The sequence below is a fragment of the Oncorhynchus clarkii genome, chromosome 11, assembly GCF_045791955.1.
Source record: "Oncorhynchus clarkii lewisi isolate Uvic-CL-2024 chromosome 11, UVic_Ocla_1.0, whole genome shotgun sequence".
Classification (NCBI taxonomy): Eukaryota; Metazoa; Chordata; class Actinopteri; order Salmoniformes; family Salmonidae; genus Oncorhynchus; species Oncorhynchus clarkii.
In genome coordinates, this window is record NC_092157.1 from 13,144,189 (window position 1) to 13,159,143 (window position 14,955).

The 14,955-nt window shown below is 40.7% G+C and overlaps 1 protein-coding gene across 6 annotated transcripts in view; it reads right to left on the reverse strand.

Moving 5' to 3' along the window:
• Positions 1–14,955, reverse strand: part of LOC139420219 (histone-lysine N-methyltransferase 2C-like) — a 229,913-nt gene that overhangs the window by 153,334 nt on the left and 61,624 nt on the right. For all 6 annotated transcript variants that reach the window (XM_071170069.1, XM_071170068.1, XM_071170066.1 and 3 more), the window contains exon 5: positions 14,050–14,268. In XM_071170069.1, the coding sequence (XP_071026170.1) occupies positions 14,050–14,268 (219 nt within the window). The remainder of the gene's footprint in view (positions 1–14,049; positions 14,269–14,955) is intronic.

The window sequence follows — 14,955 nt, forward strand, 5'->3', positions numbered from 1 at the left end:
CAGAACAGGTGTATATCTACACTGAGATCATGTGACACTTCATGTGACACTTAAATCAAGTTCACCTGTGTGCAATCTATTTAACTAATTATGTGACTTCTGAAGGTAATTGGTTGCAACAGAACTTATTTTGTGGCTTCATAGTAAAGGAGGTGAATGCATACAGTTGAAGTCAGAAGTTTACATACACTTAGGTTGGAGTCATTAAAACTCGTTCTTCAACCACTCCACAAATGTCTTGTTAACAAACTAAGTTTTGGTAAGTTGGTTAGGACATCTACTTTGTGCATGACAAAATACATTTTTCCAACAATTGTTTACAGACATATTATTTCAGTTATAATTAACTGTATCACAATTCCAGTGGGTCAGAAGATTACATACACTAAGTTGACTGTGTCTTTAAACAGCTTGGAAAATTCCAGAAAATTATGTCATGGCTTTAGAAGCTTCTGATAGGCTAATTGATGTCATTTGAGTCAATTGGAGGTGTTACTGAAAATGTATTTCAAAGCCTACCTTCAAACTCAGTGCCTCTTTGCTTGACATGGGAAAATCTAAAGAAATCAGCCAAGACCTCAGAAAAAAACCTCCAAGACCTCCACAAGTCTAGTTCATCCTTGGGAACAATTTCCAAACGATAGAAGGTATCACGTTCATCTGTACAAACAACAGTACGCAAGCAAAAACACCATAGGACCACACAGCCGGGTTCTTTTGTGCAAAAAGTGCAAATCAATCCCAGAACAACAGCAAAGGACCTTGTGAAGATGCTGGAGGAAACAGGTACAAAAGTATCTATATCCACAGTAAAGAGAGTCCTATATCGACGTAACCTGAAAGGCCACTCAGCAAGGAAGAAGCCACTGCTCCAAAACCGCCATAAAAAAGCCAGACTACGGTTTGCAACTGCACATAGGGACAAAGATCATACTTTTGGAGAAAGGTCACCTGGTCTGATGAAACAAAAATAGAACTCTTTGGCCATAATGACCATCGTTATGTTTGGAGGAAAAAAGGGGAGGCTTGCAAGCCGAAGAACATCGTCCCAAACGTGAAGCACGGGAGTGGCAGCATCATGTTGTGGGGGTGCTTTGCTACATGAGGGACTGGTGCACTTCACAAAATAGATGGTAACATGAGGGAGGAAAATTATGTGGATATATTGCAACATCTCAATACATCAGTCAGGAAGTTAAAGCTTGGTCGCAAATAGGTCTTCCAAATGGACATTGACCCCAAGCATACCAAAGTTGTGGCAAAATGGCTTAAAGGACAACAAAGTCAAGGTATTGCAGTGGCCATCACAAAGCCCTGACCTCAATCCTATAGAACATTTGTGGGAGGAACTGAAAAAGCGTGTGCGATCAAGGAGACCTGCAAACCTGACTCAGTTACACCAGCTCTGTCAGGAGGAATGGGCCAAAATTCACCCAACGTATTGTGGGAAGCTTGTAGAAGGCTACCTGAAACGATTGACCTTTGTTAAACAATTTAAAGGCAATGCTACCAAATACTAATTCAGTGTATGTAGCAAACTTCTAACCCAATGGGAACGTGATGAAAGGAATAAAAGCTTAAATAAATCACTCTCTCTACTATGATTCTGACATTTCACATTCTTAAAGTAAAGTGGTGATCGTAACTGACCTGAGAGAGGAAATATTTACTTGGATTAAATGTCAGGAATTGTGAAAAACTGAGTTTAAATGTATTTGGCTAAGGTGTACGTAAACTTCTGACTTCAACTGTATGCACACATAAAATTTGAGTTTTTCAAAATAAGTATTTTTTTTTCATTTCCCTTCACCAATTTGGACTATTTTGTGTATATTACATGAAATCCAAATAAAAATATATTTAAATTACAGGTTGTAATGCAACAAAACAGGAAAAACACCAAAGCTCGAAAACTTTTGCAAGGCACTGTAGGTGAAATACCAGTGTTCCACCACCGCAGCCAGATTTGTGACCGGTTGCCACAAGAAAAGGGCAACTAGTGGAGGACAAACACCACTGTAAATTAGGGCTGGGCGGTATACCGTATTTTATGACACACCGGTATTGATGCAGGGACTGGTTTGGGTTTTTACTTTACCTACTATAAAGGTATTTGAATGTTTGGTTTGCTAAATGTGATACGCCATGTGTAATGTCAATTTTTATAGTTTACTTCGCTATCTGAGTCATCTCTCTCTCTCTCTCCACTCTTTCTCTCTCTCTTTCTGTTCCTCAACCACGTAACACTTGCGTTCAGTCTGCCTGGTCAATGCAGCACATGCAACAATGTTGATGACAACGATGCTGTTTTCACTTTGCTTCTTAATATAAATTCACTAGTGTTCTATATTGACACTATTAGTTTGTGTTTCTTACGTCAGGAAACAGGTCGTTTGTCTTTTCTTAGCAGGTTGGCCTAAATCTTGTGAGATGCTAATAGCTAGCTAGCTAATAAATGTACTGAGTAAGAGCAAACATAGCTAGCCAATACAGCTGGATAACACCAGTGATGGTGTAGACCTAAATCAGCATGTTATTTGTACAACAGTATCTTCAAAATCAAAGACGAATATGCAAAGCAAGAATATGTTAGCTACATGAAGTAGCCAAGAGAAACCATGCAATGTAGCCAAAGCTAATAGGCTCCCATAGGAAACACTTTAGTTCCTACACTGTCACAATAACTCCTCCCTGGCATTTTAATTCGTTGTCATCTCAAACAACACTGTATTCAAAGTGCCCATATATTCTAACTACAGAATTAGAATAGTCATTCTATTATGACGCCAACAGTTCTGCTCTAATTCGCGGGTCAAATGGCAATTGCAACATTTGGTTGAATATAAGTCCTAGATTATGTGCCCATATCGTGCAGCCCTGCGTGGCAGTGTGGAAATTATCTCAATTGAGCAGTGGTGTAAAGTACTTAAGTAAAAAATAAAGTACTACTTAAGTTTTTTTTTTTGGTATCTGTACTTTAATATTTTTGACAACTGTTACTTTTACTTCACTACCTTCCTAAAGAAATGCATGCACTTTTTACTCCACACATTTTCCCTGACACCTAAAAGTACTCGTTACATTTTGAATGCTTAGCAGGACAGGAAAATGGTTCAATTCACACACTTGTCAAGAGAACATCTCTGGTCATCTACTGCCTCTGATCTGGAGGACTCACTGAACACAAATGCTTTGTTTGAAAATTATGTCTGAGCATTGGAGTATGCCCCTGGCTATCTGTAAAAAAAAAAAAAAAGATTTAAAAACTAGAAAATGGTGCCATCTGGTTTGCTTAATATAAGGAATTTGAAATTAGTTTTAATTTTGATACATAAGTATATTGTATCATTTACATATACTTTTGATACTAAAGTACATTTAAAACCAAATACTTTAGACTATTACTCAAGTAGCATTTTACTGGGTGACTTTCACATTAGTAACTTCTATTGAAGTATCTTTACTTTTACTCAAGGACTACAAATTAGGTACTTTTTCCACCACTGCAATTGAGGGCAGGAAATGCAGAAATTATAAAAAGGCGTGAAATTTGTTTTGAAGTTGAACTGAACAGTATAAAACAATCAGAATGGAGAAAGATTCATTGAAATTACTTAGAATGTATGTGTTGCCACACTAGGATCACTCATAAAGAAAATGTAAAACTGTTATTATTCCGTCATACCGTCCAATTTGGTTTTTTAAATACCGTGATATATTTTGGCCATATCGCCCAGCCCTATTGTAAATACCAATATTTATGGGTTCATTTATTTTCCCTTTCATACTTCAACTCATTTGCATATTGTTCCAACATTGCCAATAATATTACATTTGAAATGTCATTACATGGGCTTGTTCCTACTATCGTTTTCACTATATACTTTACCTGTTGGGGATGTCATTTGAAAACATAATGTTAACTTTCACAGCTATGCGGATGACACACAGCTGTACATTTCAATGAAACATGGTGAAGCCCCAAAATTGCCCTCGCTATAAGCCTGTGTTTCAGACATAAGGAAGTGGATGGCTGCAAACGTTCTACTTTTAAACTCGGACAAAACAGGGATGCTTGTTCAACGTCACAAGAAACAAAGAGATCTTCTGTTGAATCTGACAATTAATCTTGATGGTTGTACAGTCGTCTCAAATAAAACTGTGAAGGACCTTGGCGTTACTCTGGACCCTTATCTCTCTTTTGACAAACATATCAAGACTGTTTCAAGGACAGTTTTATTCCATCTACGTAACACAGCAAAAATCAGAAATGTTTTGCCCGAAAATGATGCAGAAAAATTAATTCATGCTTTTGTTACTTCTAGGTTAGACTACTGCAATGCTCTACTTTCCGGCTGCCCGGATAAAGCACTAAATAAACTTCAGTTAGTGCTAAACACGGCTGCTAGAATCTTGACTAGAACAAAAAAAAATTATCAAATTTATCAGTGTAGATAGGCTAGCTTCCTGTTAAGGCAAGGGCTGATTTCAAGGTTTTACTGCTAACCTACAAAGCATTACATGGGCTTGCTCCTACCTATCTTACCCACTTGGTCCTGCCGTACATACCTACACGTACGCTACGGTCACAAGACGCAGGCCTCCTAACTGTCTGTCCCTAGAATCTCTAAGCAAACAGCTGGAGGCAGGGCTTTCTCCTATAGAGCTCCATTTTTATGGAATGGTCTGCCTACCCATGTGAGAGACGCAGACTCGGTCTCAACCTTTAAGTCTTTATTGAAGACTCATCTCTTCAGTGGGTCATATGATTGAGTGTAGTCTGACCCAGGAGTGTGAAGGTGAACGGAAAGGCACTGGAGCAATGAACCACCCTTGCTGTCTCTGTCTGGCCGGTTCCCCTCTTTCCACTGGGATTTTCTGCCTCTAACCCTATTACAGGGGCTATTACAGGGGCTAAGTCACTGGCTTACTGGTGCTCTTCCATGCCATCCCTAGGAGGGGTGCGTCACTTGAGTGGGTTGAGTCACTGACGTGGTCTTCCTGTCTGGGTTGCCCCCCCCCCCCCCCTTGGGTTGTGCAGTGGCTGACATCTGTGGGCTCTAATCGGCCTTGTCGACACACACATTTGATTTTATATGTCTATATTTTTTTTAAACTTTTGTGAGTGTAATTTGATTTTTTATTTCCCTTTTGTTTCTAGTCTATTTCACTTGCTTTGGCAATGTAAACATATGTTTTGCCATGCCAATAAAGCCCACTGAATTTCGAGACCGAGGGGGCAGCGACAGAGAACAGAGAGCGAGAAATAAACATGGAAAGAAAGAAAAACATGGGAAAATAACAAAAACTAGCAAGGGAAAATAGCGACAGCATGAGTGAGCGGAGAGGTGACCGAGAGAAGAGAACTTGGCAGGGAGAGAGGACGAAGCACAACAGAGAGAAGAGAACTTGACAGGGAGAGAGGACGAAGCGCGACCGAGAGAAGAGAACTTGACAGGAAGAGAGGAAGAAAAGCGACAGAGAGAAGAGAACTTGACAGGGAGAGAGGAAGAAACGCGACAGAGAGAAGAGAACTTGGCAGGGAGAGAGGAAGAAACGCGACAGAGAGAGGAGAACTTGACAGGGAGAGAGGAGAACTTGACAGGGAGAGAGGAGAACTTGACAGGGAGAGAGGAGAACTTGACAGGGAGAGAGGAGAACTTGACAGGGAGAGAGGATAACTTGACAGGGAGAGAGGAGAACTTGACAGGGAGAGAGGACGAAGCGCGACAGAGAAAAGAGAACTTGACAGAGAGAGAGGACGAAGCGCGACAAAGAGAGGAGAACTTGACAGGGAGAGAGGAAGAAGCGCGACAGAGAGAAGAGAACTTGACAGGGAGAGAGGAAGAAACGCGACAGATATAACATCGACAGAGAGAGATCAGAAATACATAAATTGAATTGAAATTTAATTGAGACAACAGCGACAGAGAGAACATAGACACAGAACAAACATAGGCCAGGGCTAGAGAAGCTGGTAGGGCCTGCCAGTAAAATCCTCTCTTTTCCTTCATGGATTTCTCTCCTCTACCCCTCCATCAAGTGACTAATCATTGGGCACCACATTAATTGACCCAAATTGAATTCTAGCGCCTGGGTTCATTAGCATGCGCTTATTTATTTGGGTCATGGTACTCCAGCTCTCTTCCTCGCTCTCTTTCCCTCGCTCTCCAAGCCTCAAACAATGCATAATAGGGGAGAACGTTCATTTTGTTTGATGGAGAAACTTGGACACAGGGGTTAATCTGTTTCCAGCCAGTGAGCGACAAAGCCCTTGGTAATATTCATTAGAATACACCATAGCAAAAGGTTTTGCAAGGCAAAAAAATGCACTTCTAATTGGACTAGTTCAAATAATCCCTCACTGTTTAAGTCAGTTTTCTTCTGTTTGGTGCCTAATAAATATGACCCTGAAGAACATTTGAGTAATTATTTCACTTTTTTAGGTCCAGCAGCTTCTCTGGTGGGAGTCTGGGAGAAATCTTCAATCTTTAAGCACAACAAATATGCTTACTATTTATTTACCATTTACAAATCACATTCCATCACCAAGAGTGCCTTGCAAAAGTATTCAGACCTCTTTGATTTCGTCACGTTTTATTGTGTTACAAAGTGGGATTCATATTGATTTAATAACTTTTTGTCAACAAATATACACAAAATACTCTAAATGTCAAAGTGGAAGAGGAAATAACATTATTTTAAGTTTAATAGAAGTTAACTAAAATAGTCATTGCATAAATGTTCAGCTCCCCGAATCAATAAAACATTTTTTTCCCAAACTTATGAGCGATCCACGATATATATACATACATGTTTTAAATGCTCTCTCTAAATAAGCTTGGTTGTACAATTAAAAGGTCAAATACACTATTTAAAACACAGTCAGCAATAAGTTAATGAATTCAAAGATTGTGAAATTATACCTTGGCTGAATATACGCCTTCCACAAGCATAAGACCCACTAATAATTGAATTATTTTATCTAAATAGTTGTACCTGCTTTTTTTTTTTCTTTCAATAATCACTCTTCGGGCTTTCAGGTCAGTCTATAAAAATTGCCTTTTTGTTCAATTTAACCAGAGCCATGCACATTCACTAATAATACAGCTGGCACTATAGAAAAGTAACATTGGTCCCATAAACAATGTCTCAAGCACAAGCCCAAGTGCTAGTGAGTAGCCAGCTAATTTTTTATTTCAAGTTCAGCCAACTTGGATCCAGGTCAAATTTCACAAGCTCTGAATTCAGCAACAAGGTAAAACAGTTGAATTGTTCTGTCGGCCTCCAACTGTTTGAACAGCATGCTAGCCTGTCAACTTTGTTCAGATGTTGAAATCAAGTGGCCTACCTTATTTCTCAGAATGAAAACGAGTTGTAAATTCCTTAAAAGTTTTTATGCTAATTGCACGTTTATAAAACACAGACTAAACAGCTAGTATAACAATCTTTATTTGACAAAAATGCCGCTAGCGAGACGTGGACAGTAAAGCTCACGCGACAAACTGAGCATTACTTTTCCAGAATGAAAGTTCACTGGTGCAGTCGTTTTAGTAGTGTCTGGTCTGCTCAACATTTGAAGAGTTTAAACATGTACGGGGATCGAAGGTCAACTTCTCTATTACAGTAAAATAATGGTATCCATGTGTTACGTCGTTCACATGACCGATTCAGATGGACCAAACCTCAAATAGCGAGTTGAAACCGGATGTCAGTTGTGAGTGGGAGGGGCATGGTAGAAAGAGGCGAAACGAGAGGCTTCACTCTCGCCAAAATAAGCCCAATGCGTTTCTCTGCACTTATTTTTAACCTAAACTTTTCGCATGTCTTTGGGACTACGACTCCCATTTTTAGGGCGGAGACATGAGCATCTCATCATTATAGACAGATCTCTGGTGTAAATGGGAAGGTGCACAGCACAGAAGGAGCGAACGAGACCAACATGAGAACAAGCGGACTAACGCTCATAAAAACAAAAACTAAAAAATATTCTGCAATACAGGCATTTGGAATATGGTGCAAAAACTAATTAATCAACTTAATTCGATATAATCGCCCAACCCTAGTTGGCACACCTGGATCGTGCAATATTTGCCCATTATTATTTTTTAATTGTTCAAGCTCTCAAGATGTTGGTGATAATGGCAAGACAGCAATTCAAGTCTTGCCATAGATATTCAAGCAGATATAACTAACTTCGCCACTCGGGAACATTCACCATCTTCTTGGATAGGAATTCCAGTGTAGATTTGTCCCTGTGTTGTAGGTCATTGTGGAGCTGAAAAGTTAATTCCTCTACCAGTCTCTGGTGTAAAGCAGACTGAAGCAGGTTTTCCTCTAGGATTTTGCCTGTGCTTAGCTGCATCCCATTTATTTTTATCCTGAAAAAACTCCCCAGTTTCGCTAATGTCAAGCACACCCATACCATGATGCAGCCACCACCACGCCTGAAAACCAGGAAGCAGTTACTCAATGATGTGTTGGATTTGCCCCAAAAATGAGGCTTTGCATTTAAGCCAAAATGGCGGTGTCTGTTATGTTGTTGCAGTATTACTTTAGTGCCTTGTAGCATTCAAGATGCATGTTTTGGAATAGTTTATATTCTGTAAAATTGTTCTCTTTTTTTCACTCTGTCATTTAGGTCATTTTCGTAGAGTCACTACAATGTTGATCCAACCTCAGTTTTCCACCATCACAGACATTGAACTCTATAGCCGTTTTAAAATCATCAATGGCCTATTCGTAACATCCCTGAGCAATTTCATTCTTGTCCTGCAGCTCAAAAGAACAACAATGTTTGATGTGTGTGGGTGATTGAATACATAATCCACAGCATAATTTTTAACTTGATCATGCTTAGAGATATATTCAATGTCTGATTTGTTGTAAAAAAAAAAAAAAGAATACATACATACATACATACATACACATACAATGACAAACGAAAAGTCAACATTTTGGACAGCTACTCATTCTGTGATTTCTTTATTTTTACTATTTTCTACACTGTAGAATAATAGTGAAGACATCAAAACTATGAAATAACACAAATGGAATCATATAGTACCCAAAAATGTGAAAAATCTAAATATATTTGAGATTCTTCAAAGTAGCCATCCTTTGCATTGATGACATCTTTGCACACTTGGCAACCTCTCAACCAGCTTCACATGGAACGCTGCAGAATGCTGTGGTAGCCATGCTGGTTAAGTGTGCCTTGAATTCTAAATAAATCACCAACAGTGTCACCAGCAAAGCACCACCACCTTCATGCTTCACGTTGGGAACCACACATGTGGGTATTATCCGTTCACCAACTGAGTCTCACAAAGACAGCACAGTTGGAAGCAAAAATCTCAAATTTGGGATCATCAGACCAAAGGACAGATTTCCACCAGTCTAATGTACATTGCTCATGTTTCTTGGCCCAAGCAAGTCTCTTATTCTTATTGGAGTCCTTTAGTAGTGTATTCTTTGCAGCAATTTGACCAAGAAGGCCTGTCTCCTCTGAACAGTTCATGTCGAGAGATGTCTTACTTGAATTCAAGCATTTATAGTGGGGAGAACAAGTATTTGATAACCTGCAAAATCTGCAGTGTGTCCTACTTACAAAGCATGTAGAGGTCTGTAAATTTTATCATAGGTACACTTCAACTGTGAGAGACGGAATCTAAAAATCCAGAAAACAACATTGTATGATTTTTAAGTAATTAATTTGCATTTTATTGCATGACATAAGTATTTGATACATCAGAAAAGCAGAACAGAAACCTTTGTTTGCAATTACAGAGATCATACGTTCCCTGTAGTTCTTGACCAGGTTTGCACACACTGCAGCAGGGATTTTGGCCCACTCCTCCATACAGACCTTCTCCAGATCCTTCAGGTTTTGGGGCTGTTGCTGGGCAATACGGACTTTCAGCTCCCTCCAAAGATTTCCTATTGGGTTCAGGTCTGGAGACTGGCTAGGCCACTCCAGGACCTTGAGATGCTTCTTACGGAGCCACTCCTTAGTTGCCCTGGCTGTGTGTTTTGGGTCGTGGTCATGCTGGAAGACCCAGCCACGACCCATCTTCAATGCTCTTACTGAGGGAAGGAGGTTGTTGGCCAAGATCTCGCGATTCATGGCCCCATCCATCCTCCCCTCAATACGGTGCAGTCATCCTGTCCCCTTTACAGAAAAGCATCCCAAAAGAATAATGTTTCCACCTCCATGCTTCACAGTTGGGAAGGTGTTCTTGGGGTTGTACTCATCCTTCTTCCTCCAAACACTGCGAGTGGAGTTTAGACCAAAAGCTCTATTTTTGTCTCATCAGACCACATCACCTTCTCCCATTCCTCCTCTGGATCATCCAGATGGTCATTGGCAAACTTCAGACGGGCCTGGACATGCGCTGGCTTGAGCAGGGGGAACTTGCGTGCGCTGCGGGATTTTAATCCATGACAGCGTAATGTGTTACTAATGGTTTTCTTTGAGACTATGGTCCCAGCTCTCTTCAAGTCATTGACCAGGTCCTGCCATGTAGTTCTGGGCTGATCCCTCACCTTCCTCATGATCATTGATGCCCCACAAGGTGAGATCTTGCATGGAGCCCCAGACCGAGGGTGATTGACCATCATCTTGAACTTCTTCCATTTTCTAATAATTGCGCCACACACACTACTGAGCCTTATTTTGACTTGTTTTAAGGACATTACATCAAAGTTGGATCAGCCTGTAGTGTGGTTTTCCACTTTAATTTTGAGTGTGACTCCAAATCCAGACCTCCATGGGTTGATAAATTAGATTTCCATTGATAATTTTTGTGTGATTGTGTTGTCAGCACTTTCTACTATGTAAAGAAAAAAGTATTTAATAAGAATATTTCATTCATTCAGATCTAGGATGTGTTATTTTAGTGTTCCCTTTATTTTTTTGATCAGTATATATATATATATATATATATATATATATATATATATATATATATATATATATATATATATATATATATATATATATATATATATATATATATATATATATATAGTGCCTTGTAGCATACAAGATGCATTCTGCAGTGTTCCATGGGAAGCTGGTTGAGAGGTTGCCAAGTGTGCAAAGATGTCATCAATGCAAAGGATGGCTACTTTGAAGAACCTCAAATATATTTAGATTTTTTATATATATATATATATATATATATATATATGTACACACACACACACACACACACATACATATCTATACATACATATATATACACATACATACATTTGCAAACGTTTTGAAAAACCTGTTCTCACTGTCATTATGGGGTCATTTGTGTAGATTGCTGAGGAATTATTTTAATAATAAAAAATATATTTACATAAGTATTCAGGCATTTTGCTATGAGACTTGAAATTGAGCTCAGGTGCATCCTGTTTCCATTGAACATCCTTGAGATGTTTCTACAACTTGGAGTCCACCTGTGGTAAAATCAATTGTTCGGACATCATTTGGAAAGGCACATACATCCATATAAAAATGTCCCACAGTTGACAGTGCAAAAACCAAGCCATGAGGTCGAAATCATTTTCCGTGGAGCTCCGAGACAGGATTGTGTCGAGGCACAGATCTGGGGAAGTGTACAAAAACATTTCTGCAGCATTGAAGGCCCCCAAGTGGCCTCCATCATTCTTAAATGGAAGAAGTTTGTAACCATCAAGACTCTTCCTAGAGCTGGCCGCCTGGGCAAACTGAGCAATCGGGGGAGAAGGACCTTCGTCAGGGAGGTGACCAAGTGTAACAGTGTGCAAAGAGTTTGCAATCGCCATCGCACTGCACACTGCCCTTTCCTATCTGGAGGAATACCCAAGTAAGAATGCTGTTCATTGACTATAGCTCAGCATCCACACCATAGTACTATCCAAGCTCATCATTAAGCTTGGGGCCCTGGGTCTGAACCCCACCATGTGCAACTGGGTCCTGAAGGGCTGCCCCCAGGTGGTGAAGGTAGGAAACACCACTTCACTGATCCTCAACACAGGGGCCCCACGCGTGCTCAGCCCCCACCTGTACTCCCTGTTCACCCATGACTGCGTGGCCACGCTCACCTCCAACTCAATCATCAAGTTTGCAGGCGACAACAGTAGTAGGCCTGATTACCAACAATGACAAGACAGCCTACAGGGAGGATGGGAGGGCCCTGGGACAGTGGTGCCACGAAAATAACCTCACTCAACGTCAACAAAACAAAGGAGATGATTGTGGACTTCAGGAAACAGCAGAGGAAACAGCACACCCTTAAGTCACATCAATGGGACCGCAGTGGAGAAGGTGGAACACTTCAAGTTTCTCTGCGTACACATCACTGACGATCTGAAATGGTCCACCAACAGAGACAATGGTGAAAAAGGTGCAACAGCACCTCTTCAACCTCAGGAGGCTGAATAAATTTGTCTTGGCCCCTAAAACTTTTACAGACGCACAATTGAGAGCATCCTGTCTAGCTGTGTCCCCACCTGGTACGGCACCTGCGCTGCCCGCAACCACAGGGCTCTCCAGAGGTGGTGTGGTCTGCCCAACGCATCGCCGGGGGTAAACTACCTGCCCTCCAGGACACCTACAGCACCCGATGTCACAGGAAAATCATCAAGGACATCGACCACCCAAGCCATGGCCTGTTCATCCAGAAGGCAAGGTCAGTACTGGTGGATCAAAGCTGGGACCAAGACTGGAAAACAGCTTCCTTCTCAAGGCCATCAGACTGTTAAATAGCCATCACTATCCAGCTTCCACCCAGTTACGCAACCCTGCACCTTAGAGGCTGCTGCCCTATATACATTGACTTGGAATCACTGGCCACTTTAATAATTTTTACATACTGCTTTACTCATCTCATATGTATATACTATATTCTAGTCAATGCAACTACGACATTGCTTGATCTAATTTATACATTTCTTAATTCCATTCTTTTAGATGTGTGCATTGTTAGATACTCCTGCACTGTTGGAGCTAGGAACACAAGCATTTCGCTACACCCGCAATAACATCTGCTAAATATGTGACCAATAAAATGTTAGTAGATTTTTGTTTGAAATCTCTGGAGACCTGAAAATAGCTGTGCAGCAACGATCCCCATCAAACCTGACAGAGTTTGAGAGGATCTGCAGAGAAGCATGGGAGAAACTCCCCAAACACGGGTGTGGCAAGCTTGTAGAGTCATACCCAAGAAGACTCGATGCCGTAATCGCTGCCAAAAGGTGCTTCAAAGTACTTAGTAAAGGGTCTGAATACTTATGTAAATGTGTAATTTCAGTTTATTTGTAATAAATTAAATAACATTTCTGAAAACCTGTTTTTGCTTTGTCATTATGGGGTATTGGGTATAGATAGAAAAAATACATTATAGCCTTATTCTAAAATTGATTAAATGTAACAAAATGTGGAAAAGTCAAGGGATCTGAATACTTTCCGAAGGCACTGTAATTAGACGTCTGCCAGTTTAGCTTTGACCACTTACCAGGGTTCAAAGGTCTTCAAGGTTATTACACAGCACATCCTGGTAACATTGGACAGCAGCCAACATGTGTGCGTCTACCCCCAACCATCCCACTCAATTCTGGAGAAAAGTAGACCCACTTTCCCAGGTATAATTTCAGCTGTCATTTTCTCTCCAGCAAAATCAATGCCAATGGTGAAATCAAAGAGTCTCAGTAGCCCAAAAACAGTCATTAGGTCTACAGAGTCAAGCAGCCATTTCTGTTCCCCTCGCAGCTTAAAATGAAGACGTGTCTAGGGCCCAATGACATCCTAGACTAGATAGAACGTACTGACACCATTTCCCCCAAAAACGTGCTACTCTTGGGTCAATACTGGTGAATGGGAACTTGAGAGATTCAACATGACTTCAAGAGACTCAATACCGCTAAAATAATCGACATTGCCAAGTTAATATATCATAAACACCACCATCACAATGAAATCGCAAGTGTGAATTTGCCACTGCTAGCTGAATGGCCATTGTAAACCAACCAAACAACTCTGAGTTACCCAAGATGTCAATATTTAAGGCAACTTACTTTTTAAGTCCCCTCCCGCTGTCGCGCTGCCCCGGGCTCTTGGTGTCTTGGTCGTCGTCTTGGAAGTCGTCCTCGTGGTAGTCGTCGTCTTTCTCCGAGCTTCCGCGGCGGTTGCGGATGTGCAGCGGCACGTAGCCGGGCGTGGGGCCGAACACCATCAGGTCGCCCTGGCCCAGGAAACTCTTCTCCCCACTGTAGCAGAAGGCACACAGCTTTTCACTGAGGAAACATGGGAGAAACAGGGGTTATGAAACAGGTTTGTGCTGTACATAAAATGTACATAAAATGGGTATGTAACATGGGTATGTAAAATGGGTATGTAACATGGATATATATGTAGCAGAAAGGCTGTAAAAAAAAACTAAAAAGATATGTCCTCCGAAGAGGGGGGGTGGTGGATAGGTTAATAATAATACAAATAAAATAAAAACTCAGGGAGGGTGGGGGGGGGGGGGGGGGGGTCATCCCGCCTAAACAGACCTAATGGTTGAGAAACACTGCGCTGAAATCAAGCTCCATCTACATACCAACATTGGTTAAAAACACCTATAAGACAGTATCGTTTGACAACATCCATACAGAGACCTGCGCAGCCATATTGCTTTCAATCTGATACACTTCCAACATGGAGGTAAATGCTGACAGCTACAACAACAACAAAAATAATCAAAAAAGGTATCAGGGATACAGTAAATATTTAAGATATTTGTTTTGGAAAAACCAGGTTGGTAATGATGTCCCCTGAGAATGCTGCATTTTATTCCAAATCCAAGAAGCCGTCTAACAGAATCCACAAAGCTGCCTAACCCATTGATCGACAGCAACATTTTTGAGTCGGGTATTAAGGGATTGGCTGCTTGTGCATAGTGCTGAACACACACAGACACACAGACACACAGACACCGA